This window comes from Cnephaeus nilssonii (genome assembly GCF_951640355.1).
Source record: "Cnephaeus nilssonii genome assembly, chromosome: 13".
Classification (NCBI taxonomy): domain Eukaryota; kingdom Metazoa; phylum Chordata; class Mammalia; order Chiroptera; family Vespertilionidae; genus Cnephaeus; species Cnephaeus nilssonii.
Window position 1 is genome coordinate 52,483,695 of NC_137084.1, and position 16,035 is coordinate 52,499,729.

Genomic DNA, 16,035 nt, shown 5'->3' on the forward strand with positions numbered 1-16,035 from the left:
ATTCCTAACTCTAATACTAACCTAATTTTAAATATAATGAAAATAGTGATAGAAAGAGGTTAGGATCTGAGTCACCTGATTGGCTTTAAGACATATCTCTTCAGGTATATGATGATCTTAGCCAATTAATGTAATCACTCTGAAACTTCCTGTTCATGTATAAATGGAGATTATAAAATTTTATTTAATCAACCTCATGTGCTTCTTTGATAAACAAATAAGGTCATATATAAAAACACTATGCAAGTGCCCATCAGCAGATGAGTGGATTAAAAAATGGTGGTACATCTACACAATGAAATACTATGCTGCTGTAAAAAGGAAATCCTACCATTTGCAACAGCATGGATGGAGCTGGAGAGCATTATGCTAAGTGAAATAAGTCAGTCAGAGAAAGATAAATATCACATGATTTCACTCATTTGTGGATTATAATGAACAATATAAACTGAGGAACAAAAACAGATCCAGAGACAGAGAAGCATCGATCAGATGCTCAAACCTTAGAGGGAAGGTAGGGGAAGGTGGGTAAGGGGGAGAGATCAACCAAAGGACCTGTATGCATGCATATAAGCATAACCAATGGACACAGACACCAGGGGGGTGAGGGCATAAACAGGTTTGGGGTGGGGGGGGGTCAATGAGGGGATAAGGACACATATGTAATACCTTATCAATAAAGAAAAAAACCCCACTATGCAATAAAAGGATATATTTAGAATATTAAAAATTAGGAAAATTAATAATGGCAGCCCTTAATGGGCACTTTCTTTAGTTAGCCATTGTTCTAAGGCAGTGGTCAGCAAACCGCGGCTCGTGAGCCACATGCAGCTCTTTGGCCCCTTGAGTGTGGCTCTTTGACAAAATACCACGGCCTGGGCGAGTCTATGTTGAAGAAGTGGCGTTAGAAGAAGTTTAAGTTTAAAAAATTTGGCTCTCAAAAGAAATTTGAATCGTTGTATTGTTGATATTTGGCTCCGCTGACTGAGTTTGCCGACCACTGTTCTAAGGGTCTAATTCACAGTAGCTTTTATTTTTTAAAATCTTTATTCTTAAAAGTATTAAATATGTCCCCTTTCCAACTCCCCTCCCCTACCATTAATCTCTTCTAGCCTGCCCCCACCCCTACCCCAGGCCTTCCCCACCCGATTGTCTGTGTCCATGGGTGATGCATATATGCATACAAGTTCTTTGGTTGATCTCCTCCCACCCACCCACCCTCCCCAACCTGTCTTCTGAGGTTTGACAATCTGCTTCTATGTCTCTGGATCTATTTTATTCATCAGTTTATTTTGTTCATCAGGTTCCACATATGAGTGAGCTCATGTGATACCTATTTTTCTCTGACTGGTAGCTTTTTAAAACTGCAAACAACCCTAAAAAGAATTGTATACTATATAATGTCACAGAGGATGGAACTGAGAAGTTCAGTAATTTGCCCAAGATGGCAAGTGGTAGAGCAAGGATTCAGATCTACACTTTTCAAGTAATCAAAACTGTGAATCAGAGCAAAAGTGCACTAGATTGAGATTCTAATCTTACTAGATTATACTTTACTGCTTAACCACTTCTGATCCCAGCCACTTCCACTCTTTGCATGCAATTTATTTTTTATAAATAACATAAGGATATTAGAACCTGCCATGCTACCTGGCAAAGTTGCAATGACAAATAATCTAGTTGCCACTGTGTGAAGATTGTAACAAGATAGATTCGTATCAGGAAGGCAGGTAGCAGTTGTGGTTATCTCAGCCGCAACAGCAACAGTAAGAACATTTATTTGTACGGTGTTATTTAACTCTACACAAGATAAAAATGAGTAACTCCATTGTCCTTAGGCATCTTTCTGCCCAATGGAAACATCAAAATAAAGCTTAAAAAGATATAGCGTATCTAGTATTAGCTCATTAAAGATTTTGAGAGTTTGATGTGTGTGTGTTTTGGTTTTGCTTTGCTACATGGAGGAAGACTGCTATTATTAACTCTGAACAACTGTCTATTTTTCTATTCTGTAATAAAAATGTTTTGGGCCCTACTTTTGCAATTTCCGGAGTGGGTGAGAAAAAAATGGGAGTGACAGAGAATGGGCTTTACTCTGTTGTACGGTAACCTATATCTGTGCTAATACCCCACTTTGATGAGTCAACACAAACATTTTACAATGAGCAATAATGGAATGAAGAGAAGGCATCCTGCACCTGGCGTTAATTTTTCACGGACTCCAGATGCCTTTGCACAGGAATCACAAGACCAGCAGTCAAAGGAAATGCAAAGTGCCTAAGAGAGGAAGATAAAACGATAACAAGCTCTTGCCTTTTGTTCAAAAACAAAAGTGACAATTTCATTCCATTTTACCAGAAATCTGCAAATGTTCATGCAGTTCCAGGCTGTTGCAATTATCCAGGTCACTTCTGGTGTAGTTATTTTGCCCCCATTAGGTTGAACATCTCTATAGATCGTGTCATCTTTATTCCTTTACTAATAGAAATTCCATTAATAGCCTACTTCATATTCTTCGGAAGGAAATTGACTGAAAACTGGGGTATTACTAGACAGAAATGCAAAGGGAGGCCAAGAGGAATGAAATACAGAAATGAATCCAACATGATTGAGGATGATGAGTCAAGTAATATTTAGAATCCAGAAAGGACAAACACACTTGGAACACCATGAACTAGAACTGAATTTCATCACTGAACAAATTCTATTTAGAGCTGACCTAAGCTTACAATGGTTCAAAACTCGACATCTAGGGACTGGAGGCAGGATCTGTGTGGAAGTGATGCTGTTGCTAAGAAGACAGGTTTCAAGGATGTATTTGACACAGGAAGGATTATTTCTTCACTTTGTCATTTCTGCCTAAGCTCTTACATTTTAAGTATTAAGCAGCCCATACATATTTATTTAGAAAACATGATATTTAAGGTACTGTACTTGGGATGCAGAAAGGAAGAAGACAAAGTACATCATTTTGCCCTGTAAGGGCAAAGTACAATGTCATATGCAAATAAGAGAACCCTCCTAAATGCTTACATATAATACAAAGCAGAGAAATATCACATGAGAAATAGGGACAAAAGACAATGGTGGGTGTGAAGGCAAGTGAAATTAGGGCCAGAAGGCCCTAAACAAGGTATTTGACTCCACTGAACCTCTAAAATGAAGATAATAATATTGGGACCATTTCCTATTGGTATTGGGATAGTTAAATAAGAATGTATAGATTCAAGTAGTATGTAAGTATGTTCCCTGCTCTTTTTAAAAAAATATTTTTATTTATTTCAGAGAGGAATGGAGAAGGAAAGATAGAAATAGCAATGATGAGAGAGAATCATTGATTGGCTGCCTCCTGCAGGCCCCACACTGGGAATCGAGCCCACAACCCAGGCATGTGCCCTGACAAGGAATTGAACCATGACCTCCTGGTTCATAGGTCGATGGTCAACCACTGAGCCACGCTGGCTGGACAGGTTCCCTACTTTTACTCTTCTTCAGGAAGTGTTAATCGGGGTTGAAATAACGAAGGAGAAGGCAAATCATCCAGTTATGAGGAGTGATGAAGTTTTGTGAAATGGCTGAGAGTTAAGTCTTAAAGGATAAAACTTCACCTTGAACCCCCAGTGGGCCCAGGCAATCTGCTCACGTAAGGCACGTAGCACTCTGTATCTGGTGTTGGAGTGATTTATGTGTTCATTTGAACATTCCTTGTGGCAGAATTCCAGGTAGGCTTCTTCAAGGGTTCTCCTGATTTAGTCACCGCATCTCTCCCAATGTATGGCAAGATCCATGACATTCACAGTAGACCAAATCCAAACATGATGACTAGCAGCATAAGGAAACTCAACTTTGTACATTATAGTAAGAGACAATGGGGTACCATTGGGCAAGGGATAATGCAGTCTCTCTTTCAAATGGTGTCACAAAGAAATTAAAGTGCACCTTCAGATCCTTATTCTGTGCCTAGTACCATGCCTGGGATGTAGCAGGGACTCAATAGAATGTGAATGAAGTGAATGGAAACACAGCCCAGTCTCTTTGAAAAGAACTACTAATTATAGAACTGTTCTTCTTAGCATAGCAACTCATGCAATAAAACACCAAAAAACATCTGATTTGCCTGATAGTCAAAGATACTGTGTAGAAAAATGCTCTTATATCTCCAATGATGGGTCCAATTTACAGGACTTCATGAGAGCTATTTTTTTAAACATTCTTTCACTCAATAAATATTTAGGAGCTTGTGTTTGTTAGCACTTAGGCTAAGTATATGGGAAATTCTGTGTTGCTGTCTTATACTCAGAGATATTTGGTCAAGTAGATCAACCTGCTTGAGATCCAAATTGGATCTCAACTTCATCACTATAGGACATGATGCATTATGTGAAATCAAATATTGAAACTTTGAAGGACTTCATACTTTGGCTTCCTTCTTTCTACAGACCACTTTGGGCAGTTCACTATCCAGATAGGAGCTGCTTTAAGTTTCTTCTCACCAAGTTGGCATGTAGACTGTATGGGGATTGTATCACAACTCAGATTTTAAGTCAGATTTATCAGTAGTCCATAGCACTGCAATGCTGAGAAACCATTTGTGATCTGTAGCTTATGGTGTATGGGAGAAATGGTCTCTAGATCATCAAGGGGGAACTGCATTATAATATTGTATTAGGAATCCACACCCATAGGAGATATGTTGACAGCATTTACCTACTTGTGTAGTTTTCAGGTCAGTTTTCCTAAGATTAGCTACATCAATGTGTGTCTATACTTTCTACACATAATTCATTTCCAAGTATTTTAAAAGAGAACTAGGTTTATTTTAAAGAAGGCAGTCGATTGAGTCAATACAATTTGTCATTTCCATATTATGCTTAAGACAGCATGGTAACAGTATGTACTCTTAGGACTTATTTGGATATCCTAAATAAGAATATCATTAGGCAAAAATGCCATATATCCATGTGTAACTATGTGTGTCTATGAAATAAATACATATCACTGAGTTAAAAAGTGCATAACAGACAGAATAAATGGGGACCATTTCTGAGATCTATAGATTCAGACAAATAAATGAATTGAGGCTCAATTTAAACAGGATTATCCTCAATTGGTAGTGATATTTTAATGGTGACTATGTTTTCTCAAATCAATCTTCACAAAATTATGATATCTTTAATGCAAGACTTGGAAGCAATTTGAAAATATTAGAGATTGAAAAATTTTTAATATTTTTTGAAAAAGATTTAGACCAGTCAAAATGAAGCAAATGTGAATAAAACTTGAATATGTCTTTGTGCATGTGTTCCATAGGGGGAATTGGGAACAGACAATAAAATGGATGAAAGAGTAGCCCATGGACTATGGGAATTGAATCCAAGGCTATTTTTCCCATCAGGGTCTAATCCCTGCATTAACGCATTTCTCCTCCCAGCATCACCCCATGCAATGCTCCAGTAGAGGTTTATTGTTTTCTCCAGATGGAACTAAATAGAAATAATTTTATGAGGTTAGTATAGATAGAGCTAGTGATGAAAACTGCCATGTGGTAACTGGAAATACTGGAGTTAAAGACTCTCATCAGTTGATTTCATTCATTCCTCACATGCTCGCAAAGCATTCTTTTTGGTGCCAGGAACAGTGCTAGACTCTGGGACTAGATGCATCCTACATTCAATAAATTCAAGATAGGAAAATAAGAACCAAACAAATATATGTTAGTTCCTTTCACTAACTTTCCTTTTCTTCTTCAGTCCAAAAAGTTACTATATAACTAGAGAGGCAGAGAAGAAAACATTTGCAATAAGTTTGTTAAGTGATAAATCAAAGGTACACACAAGGGACAGACAAGAGAGAAAATTAACTCTGCCTGGCCAGAGAAAGTTCTGTGAAGGAGGAGATACTTGAGTTTCACAAGATGAAACATACTCTACTTGATAAAATAAAGGAAGAAGAGTTTGAAAAATAGAGGAGAAGCAACTTATACACATGAGAGTCCAGTTAAATGTAGAATCAATATAATGTAATCTGATTTAGAGAGCTTTCCACCATTAATTTTTCAGAGTCCTTTCAAAAATTATATGTTTAATAGCTTTAATAATCAAGATCCATGTACAAAGATCCAACTAGGAAATGGTATTCAATGAGAACTTTAAATGTAGCACAGTCTTTGAACTATTTAGGTGATGCTAAATTACAGAAAAAAAATATGTCATCTAACTTGTCATTTGAAAATGACTTCAACTTTAAAGATTTATTCTAACTATTGTCAGAAACGTATCTCTTCAGTTTCTGTGTCAGAAGTAATGTTTTTCTCGAGGTATTTCACATAAATTTTTATCACAGATTAATTTTTAATAGTTTCTCTTTCTTATACCTCTTAGATTATCTTAATCCTCTAAAATATATCTAATTGAGAAAAATTAATATTCTTCTTACAAGTCCCATTTACCTCATCTAAACCTATCAAATGTACCCAGCTTGGTTCCTCTGGTTGGATAATTATAAGCACAAACATTATTTCTGCAATATAAAACATAACAACACTGACTTATTAATTCACTTTATGTATCCATACACTTCTATCCGCCATTGTTACAAATCTCTAAGTAGTGCCGCACTACTTAGGAACAATCACAGTTTTTAAGAGAGGGTTTATGGTGGATTTTATCTGGATAAGCAAAGAACTGAAATGTAAGAACTAACTTTTGGCTTCTTGATCTATCTGCAAAATAGTCAAGTCATTCTAAATAGTTTTGAAGGAACCAACCAGGAAATATACACTAAAAGCTGTTTTAAATTCTAATATGAGAAATATCAGTCTTATGCTCTTTTTTAAATACATGTTACTATTAGAAACTACTATCTTCAGTGGAATGAATTTGCTTGACCACTTTTTACTCTATTTCACTGATCAATGTTAGACCATATTAAGAATTCAGATTTCATACAGAGAAAAACAACAACAGACATATATTCAGCCCAAACAAGAACCACAGAAAAGATACCACATCTTTAAATGCATAGACTACATGCCATTTATCTCTAGCTATAAAAGAAAAAAAAAAAGAAAGAAAAATAATTTTAAATCCCTAGGAAAATGAAAAGAAAATTTTTCTTACCGGAATGAATGCGTGTTGCATGGCTTGCTCGCATTGTTTTAAGGAAGCAATAGTATCCCACAAAAGCTGATAATTTTCAGCCCGGGAAGCACTTGGCCGTTGCATGGTGAAAGCTAGTAACACTCAAACTGAGCTCAAAGAACCCGATTGAAGACGGAAAAAACCCTGCAGATCTGTTACATAAACTTCTTAATTAGATCTGCTACACAAACTGCTATCTTAAGACTTAAAAAAAAAAGTTAATCAGAACATTTCTTTTGGGGGCTAACTGGGCATGACTTGAACAGAGACAGATGTTTTCATTGGGAAGGATTTGTGTTCCCACACTTGTGAAAAGCAATCCCATCAGCATTTCCCTGTCTTTACATGGGTCTGGCAAAACTGCACATACCATAAGTGTGTGGGGGGAGAGAAGTGGGAGGGAGAGAGATGTGAAAAAATATTTCCACCAGAAGATTTGGGTGGCAGGTCACGGAGGTAGCATTTGAGTAGCTTGTGCAAAGTAGTAAAATTGAAGGCAGTGCGTTACATACACACATATAGGTACATATGCAGGTGTCTATGCTTGTGTGCTGTGTGAGAAACACAATTATATACATGCATTCTTACACTGTCATTGAGTATGGCCAACTCTCCACTCAGTTTAGTTAAGATCTAGATGTGATACATTTTTCAGCTACAGAGTGTTACTGCTTTTATTAACTATTAACGACAAAGTATTTACCCATGAGTATCTCTAAAGACTAGCCAGAAGGCTCATGAGTATAAAATGCAGTCCATTATTTATCTTAAAACTTAAGAGAAATTAGAAGACCTTCCTGGTATCTTATGTATTAGACAAGAGTAACCTTATTTCTTGTTCTAGGTAGAATTTACACAAATAATACCAGGAGAAATGAGCATTTAAATATTCTTGGGGCCGAAGAGTGGCCTGAGCATAATTAAAATGTTTTAATTAAAAAAATGCCTTATACATATAATACCTCAATAAAAAATTAATAATAAAAATAAATAAATAAAATAAAAATATAAAAATAAAAAAAATGCCTTGCATATTTTAACAACAAAAACCTAGTAAACACAGTTAATACATTCTGAACAACAGAATATAGCATCATATTTTGAGTGTTCCTTCACCTAAGTTAGAAGACCACAAAGTGAGGTGAGGTTCCACTAGCCCCTACAATCTCTTTTGGATTGTTGGGGAAGGGGTAATGAAGTTTTATAAGATGCAGAGCACTTGGAAGTTCCAAAGGCATCTACACTCTCAGGGTTAGTCAAATAGCCAGCAATGGAGATTTATTCAAGCACTTCTAGAGGTAAGGGGTAAACTGAGAGCAATATACAGCATAATGAATAAATTGTGCTTTTAATTGACCTAGAAAATCCAAGGAGTATAAAACAAGGTACGCACTATAGAAAAACAGTTTGATAACATAAATGAAGAATTTTTGCTGTATTATTTTTAGAAGAGCTGCATGATTTGGGTTACCTAGTTTTTCTACCTTTGTACCCTGGTGATGGTGGATTAGTTCCTACTAATGGCCTTTTGGTGTGAAAGTCTCAAAGGCTGATACCAGCAAATTTTCCCTCTCATCACAATTACTTTAAACTTTGAATCTAAAGAGTTGCAAGTAGAATTGATATTTCAAAATTTCTACCTGGGCTAATGTATAAGGAGATTGTTTTTCCTTAATATTTCATGCGTACACACCAGAAGGCTATTGCCATTAGACAGTTTGTTTTTCAGTATCGCTTCAATGAATCTTTTCTTTTTCTCATTCATGGTGTTCTGTTCAGATCACACCCACAGTTCCTCCTCTGCCTTCATTCCTGCCCTTACACTTGCCCATCTGCCCCAGCCACATGCTTCTTTCTCATGCACTGTCAACCAGCCAGTTCACAACTTCCAGAAAATATTCCTTCACTAGTAAATGTGCTGTATTTCTCAGCACAACAGGAAAATAAAAAGTTGTTTTCTAAGTTATCCTCCACAATTCTAGCCAATGCTTTTTTAAAAATTATTTGAGCAAATGTTCATCAGTACTCTAGACCCCAACCTCTGGGTCTTCTGTCATGTCTTCGTCTTCTTCTACCTCTTGTTCATTAGGTCCTATTAGTCTCATTTAAGCAGCATCTCCTAAAAGATCCTCCTTTCCTTATCCTTTGGAAAAGGGATAGAGAATCCACTCTTTGCATGTAGAAACTCTACATAAAAATTGCCTTTGAGCCTTGGCTTTCTCTCTCTCTCTCTCTCTCTCTCTCTCCCTCCCTCCCTCTCTCTCTCTCTCCCTCTCTCTCTCTCTTTTTCTCAAAGAGGAATAAAAACATACCATTGGGTGAGGATGAAAATGAATTGCCCTTGGAATCATGTATGCATTCATTTATTCATTAATCCCAAAACCTATCAAGCATCTCCCATGTGCTATACTATTTGATTGTACTAGGGGTAAATAGATATATTAGATTTTCATTCTGTCTTTAAGATGTTTAAAGTCTAATTGAAGAGATGATACCTGGACATCTACACTAATAAAAGAGAAACATGAAAATTAACCATCAAGATAGATATAGAGGCAGAAAAGCACCAAACAGACTGTCAAATTACAGCGGGAAGGCTGGGGAGTGTTGGGGAGGGAGGGAAATAGATCAACCAAAGGACTTATATGCATGCATATAAGCACACCAATGGACACAAGACACTGCGGGTGGGGGTGGGATGAGGGCATGTGACAGGGGGTATGGGAGGCTGGGGGAAGGTCAATGGGGGAAAAAAAGGAGATATATGTACTAATATATGTAATACTTTAAACAATAAAAAAGAAAAAAATGAAACATAAATAAATAAATCACCATAAAAAGAGAGAGAGAGAGAGAGAGAGAGAGATGATACGTGGGCATCTACACTAATAAAAGAGAAACATGCAAATTAACCATTAGTCCGCTACACCCACAAGTTACACCCACCAGCCAATCAGGAGTGAGTATGAAAATTAACCCAACCAAGATGGCTGCCGACAACGGAGTGAGCAGGAGGCTTGGGTTTCCCCGGTGATGGAGGAAGCCAAACTTCCTGGCAGGGCCTGGCCTCCACTCAAGGCTACAAAGTTTCAATTATAGAAGATAAATAAATCCCAGATACCAGGGCCTCCACTTGGGTCGCCAGGGGGGACATGGCCGGCCTGCAAACCACCACAGGCCCCTCGCCCAGGCCGCTCCACACCCCAAGGGAACCCCCACCCTGATCTGGGACACCCTTCAGGGCAAACCAGCCGCCCCCTCCCCCCCCATGCACCAGGCCTCTAGCCTATCTAATAAAAGAGTAATATGCAAATTGACCATCACTCTAACACAAAAGATGGCTGCCCCCATGTGGTCAAAGATCCTGCTCCCATGTGGACACAAGATGGCTGCCACAAGATGGCCAGCAGGGGAGAACAGTTGGGAGGGACCAGGCCTGCAAGGAAGGGCAGTTGTGGGCAATCAGGCCAGCAGGGGAGGGCAGTTGGGAGGGACCAGGCCTGCAAGGGAGGGCAGTTAGGGGTGAACAGGCCAGCAGAGGAGGGAAGTTGGGGGCGAATGGGCCTGCAGGGAAGGGCAGTTGGGGGGGACCCAGGCCTGCAGGGGAGAGCAGTTAGGGGGAACCAGGCCTGCAGGGGAGGGCAGTTGGGGGCAATCAGGCTGGCAGGGGAGCAGTTAGGCATCAATCAGGCTGTCAGGGGAGTAGTTAGGGGGTGATGAGGCTGGCAGGCAGAAGTGGTTAGGGGCAATCAGGAAGAGAGGCAGGTGAGCAGTAGGGAGTCAGCAGTCCTGGATTGTGAGAGGGATGTCCCAGATTGGAGAGGGTGCAGGCTGGGCTGAGGGACAACCCCCCCCCCCCCCGTGCACGAATTTCATGCACCGGGCCTCTAGTCTATAATAATAAAACCATAATATGCTAATTAGACCAGACAGCCGAATGACCTTCTGGATGTCATTCTGGACGTCCTTCCGGATGAAGCTGCGAAGGCGGGGGACAAGGCAGAGGCAGTTAGGGGCCATCAGGCAGGCAGGCGAGTGGTTAGGGGTGATCAGGCAGGCAGGTGAATGGTTAAGGGCGATCAGGCAGGCAGACGAGTTGTTATGGGCAATCAGGCAGGCAGGCGAGTGGTTAGGGGAGATCAGGCAGGCAGGAATCCCTGTGGGATTGGGCCTAACCCAGCATTTGGACATCCTCCAAGGGATCCCGGATTGCGAGAGGGTGCAGGCCAGGCTGAGGGACCCCTCCTCCCACCCAGTGCACGAATTTCATGCACCGGCCTCTAGCCAATAATAAAAAGGCAAGTTAAGAAAGGGTAAGTTCCATAAAAGAGTTGGTATAGACTCAAAACAATAAAAAAGAAAAAAACATACCCCCATTGAGAAAATTAGGGCAGCCTCAAGGAAGATTTTGCACTTGGTTAGAGCTTGAAGTGTGGGTTAAATTTGGACATGCATAGATAGGTAGGGGACATTCCTGAGGAAAGAAAGATAGGCCATAGGCACAGAGTAGGAAAGTAGAGGTCATTACTAGTAGGTTTGGAAGGAACACAAGAGCAAGAAAGCTTGCTACTCGGATTTATACAGGGTCAAAGACTATCCTTGAGTAAAATGTAACTGCCTATTCCTACTGCTAACCAGATTTAGCTTTAACCAATTTGTAGAACATCGATGTGCCTAAAGTCAGTGAAACTATTCTTAAAATAAACCTTATGAGGTGGAAAATTCCATATATTTATCCCTACATTTTAAAATAGGTACACTTGATATGCTTTTGTAGGTTTTAGGTGGCTTAATCATTTAGGTCACATTGCTTAGTTAAATAATTATATAGTTTTTATTAAGTACATATGGTTGTACTCATGCCCAATCACTTTATAAGTTCCAAAATCTATTACCTTCACATTCAAGTGCAGTCCACAATGAATCTCATCTGATCAAATATTTAACTTAGTTCACTTTGGCTCAGTGTTTAACATACCATTCAATATGCATTTGTCCTGCCCACAAAGTACATTGTTCATATTTTCTTCTTGTTAGCACAATGCCTGATATGTAATGGCTACTATTTTTCTATTAAACACTCAGTTATTAGGCTATATGTCTGTCATGTCTAATAATATCGCCATGCTCTAAATTAGATACAAGCCTCAGAATGTATAAAAGTAGTAATGCCAGGCCAAGACACGTCTGCCTTTGATGCGTTCTGCAAGTGACTGGTTTAAATATAACTTCCTTACAATTGTACTTCCAGTATAAATGGTGTAACAGGGCTTAGCCTGACACTCCTATCTGAAACAAACAAAAAGCTGAACAAAATACATGAATTTCAAAGAGCAGTAAACTCTGGAAAGTCCCTATGATTGCCCCATTTTCCACCTTGAATGTCCAGGCACATTGCCAGAAGGGGAATCCAGCTGGACCCCAGTGAACTTGCTGAATTGAAGAGATAGAGTTGGTTTCCTGGAGAAACCAATGCAACAAGGAGAAATAGAAAAATTCATAACTAAAGTTATAGAAAATAGGGAAAATAAGTGAAATGAATAGCTAGTTCTTTGAGATTATCATTGGAGTTGATAACCCTCTAGCAAGACTAATGAGAAAAAAAGAAGAAATACATAGGAGGAAATCTTTGTGATGTTAGATACAACAAAAACGCACAACCACAAAAGAACAAACTGCACATAAAATAACACAGGATGTGGATAATATACTATACATTCCCAAAGTTAAAAATTTCTGTTCTTTTAAAAACACCAAGAGAATGAAAAGCCATAGAATGAAAGCAAAACTTTGAAACCATGTATTTCATGAAGGACTTATTTCTAAAATATATATGAAGAACTCTCAAAATTCAGCAATAAGGAAACAAACAATCCCATTAGAAATAAGCAAAACATTTTAACAGACACTTCACCAATGAGATGATGACTAACATCATGATTTGTTAGAGTACTGAAAACTAAAATTACGAGATACTGCTATACATTGATTAGAATGGCTAATATGAAAAAAAAAAAAAAGATTGACCATACCAAGAGTTAATGAAGATGGGGAAGATGGGAACTCCCATACACTGCTGGTGGGAATATAAATGATACAACCTCTTGAAAAACAGTTCACTCATTTATTAAAGAGTGAAACAAACAACTATAATGTGATATAGCCATTCTTATCCTTAGTGTTTACCTAAGAGAAAGGAATAAAAATGTCCATTCAAAGATTTGTACACAAGATTTATGTGTAATATCAATTTGGAACACTATCAACAGGTGAGCAGGTCAACAAATTGTGATAGATTCATTTAGAGGAATACTTTCAGCTCTAAAAAGGAATGAACTATTAATACAACACATGGATGAATCTCAAAATAATCGTGCTGGATGAAACAGACAGAAAGAGTCCACACTGCGTGATCCCAGTTATAGAATATTCTAGAAAATGTAAAATAATCTATAGTGACAGAAAGGAGAACCTAGAAATGGGGAAGAAAGAAGGGAAGGGGAGAAGGTTGCTAGGAGGGATTACAAAGGGACATGCAGAAACTTTTGAGAAAGATGAGTATATTCATTATTTTGAATGAATAGTTTCATATGTTAAAACTTATCACATGTACATCTTAAACATCTGTGGTTCATTGAATATTAATTATATCTCATTGAAACTTTTCAAAATATATTTTTATTGATTTCAGAGAAGGGAGAGGGAGAGAGAGAAAGAAACATCAATGATGAGAATCGATTGGCTGCCTTCTGCATGCCCCCTACTGGGGATCAAGCCCCGCAACCCAGGCATGTGCCCAGACCTGGAATTGAACAGAGACCTGGTTCAGAGGTCCATGCTCAATCATTGAGCTACACCGGCCAGGCATGAAACTTTTTAAAATTTCTTTTAAAAGTTCTTAGAAAAGCTATCGAGCAGTCTCATTCTCCTGGGTTTTATCCAAAGTGGCAAGCCCTCTCCTCATTTAATGCTATAATCTTGTAGTTCAATCCATCTCCTATAGGTGGGGAGAGGATTAGAAAGCACTGACTTTCAAGTAGGAAGGGAAGCAAAGGAAATGGATGAATTTAGCCAGAGGAAAGGGCCAGGATTTCATATCCAGGGGGTCTTACAGTTAGTTATGATTCTTGCCCCCTAGTCATTTGCTTTGACAAGCTTCAATTATTTGTCTATAAAATGAAGAGATTAGACTTAACCATCCATCTCTCGTGTCTTTCAGAACTATAATTCAGTGATCTACAACTATATTTTAATCCTCAATAATCCCATTTTCCTCTCAAAGTGAACACTTACAGGCAGAACATTAAATTGAGCAAAATTTAATTTTGCTAAGATAATTTTGAATTATGTCATATATGGTGGTAAAATTTCTCTGAGAAGCACAAATTGGTAGTTACAGAATAGTCATGGGGATATAAAGTACAGCATAGGGAATATAGTCAATAATATTCCAATAACTATGTATGATGCCAGATGGGTACACGATTTAATGGAATGGTCACTTAGTAAGTTATATAATGCCTAATCACTGGGTTGTATACCTGGAACTAATATAATATTGTATGTCAACTGTAACTAAAAAATAAAAAAATGATTTAAAGTAAAAAAAAAGTGAAAAGGAGAGACAGTAAACTCTCTTGAGGATAGGGTCTGCCATCTGAGACTATCTGGCTTCCCCACTGCATTTAAAGTGCAGAGCCTTCATCACTGTAACAGTGACATTATAATTGGTATTAAATGTATAAGGATAACAATCTACTCTTTTACTTCATAAAAAACTACTTTCCCATGCAGTACACCTCTCACCCCCGTGAAGGTACGATTCCCAATTTACAGGTAGAGGAATAGGTCCACAGAGGCTAATGGAACTTGCTCCACCACTTACTAGGCATGTGACAGTGGACAAGCACTTTAGTTTCTCTTTGCTTCAATTTATCTGTAAAATGGAGATTATAACAATACTTCTCTCCACTGAAGATTAAATGTGAATTAACATTTGTAAAACATTAGAGCGGAGCCTGACACATAATCAGCACCATTATTAGTGTTTATGAAAGTATTCTATTTAATTTTACTTTATTAATATGTCCAATAAGTAAGAATTACATAACAGAGTAAAAATCAATATCTAAGATAAATTTATATCCTCCAGTCCTTGGCCCAACATATACTTGACAAGTGACCAGTAAATATGGAGGTAATTTCAGATTCACCCTTCCTGACTACCCCCACACTCTAGTCTAAGTATGTGTCCTTCCTAACATTCTTTTTTCCTAAACCCTGTTTGTTTCCTTCATAGTTGCCATCGTAGTTTGAAATATCTTTATTTATCTCCTTTTTATTGTTGGTTTCCCCCCACAAAACTATAGTTTCAGGAGGAAAAGCAAATGTACAGTCAGCACCAGCACAGTGGCTGGAAAAACATCGACTCTTTCAGTGTTTGCTTGAAGTTACTATTTTATCTAGAACAGATAAGAGTTTATTAAAACTTCAAAAACACATGTTAGCATATTCACCAGGTTAGCCTGTATTTTCAAAGATCTATAGTGAATTTGTGCATGTTTCTTATTTTCCAAAACTCATATCTCATACATGTTCTCCTAGTTAAGAGAGACAAGACTATGGGACAAGACTCACATGTATGCACAGGGTGAAAAGGTTAATGATCCTTTCTTGTAGGCAGTAGTTAAGAGGACATAAATGACCTGTAGTATACCAAAATTCATGCAATAGAGAATTGTACTTTATAGTCAATCAAGCAGTCAGTCACACTGCTTAAGGGACATGAGTCCTGGTAGCAGAAGACTAGTCCATTCACTCTGTGGAGTCTTTGGAATCCTAAATCCATTACTATAAGGATGAGAAAGCAAGTGGTCAGAGAGAAGCTGACTGAAGC

General features: G+C 38.1%; 1 protein-coding gene across 19 annotated transcripts in view; it reads right to left on the reverse strand.

The window, feature by feature from the left end:
• DLG2 (discs large MAGUK scaffold protein 2) overlaps positions 1 to 16,035 on the reverse strand; it is a gene marked incomplete at its 5' end in the record, with an annotated part of 1,931,014 nt that overhangs the window by 714,587 nt on the left and 1,200,392 nt on the right. For 3 of the 19 annotated variants that reach the window (XM_079787297.1, XM_079787295.1, XM_079787292.1), the window contains one exon: positions 7,119 to 7,223. The exons of the other annotated variants lie outside the window; for them this stretch is intronic. In XM_079787297.1, the coding sequence (XP_079643423.1) occupies positions 7,119 to 7,223 (105 nt within the window). Of the gene's footprint in view, positions 1 to 7,118; positions 7,224 to 16,035 lie in introns of those variants that run through there. 19 annotated transcript variants of the gene reach the window in all.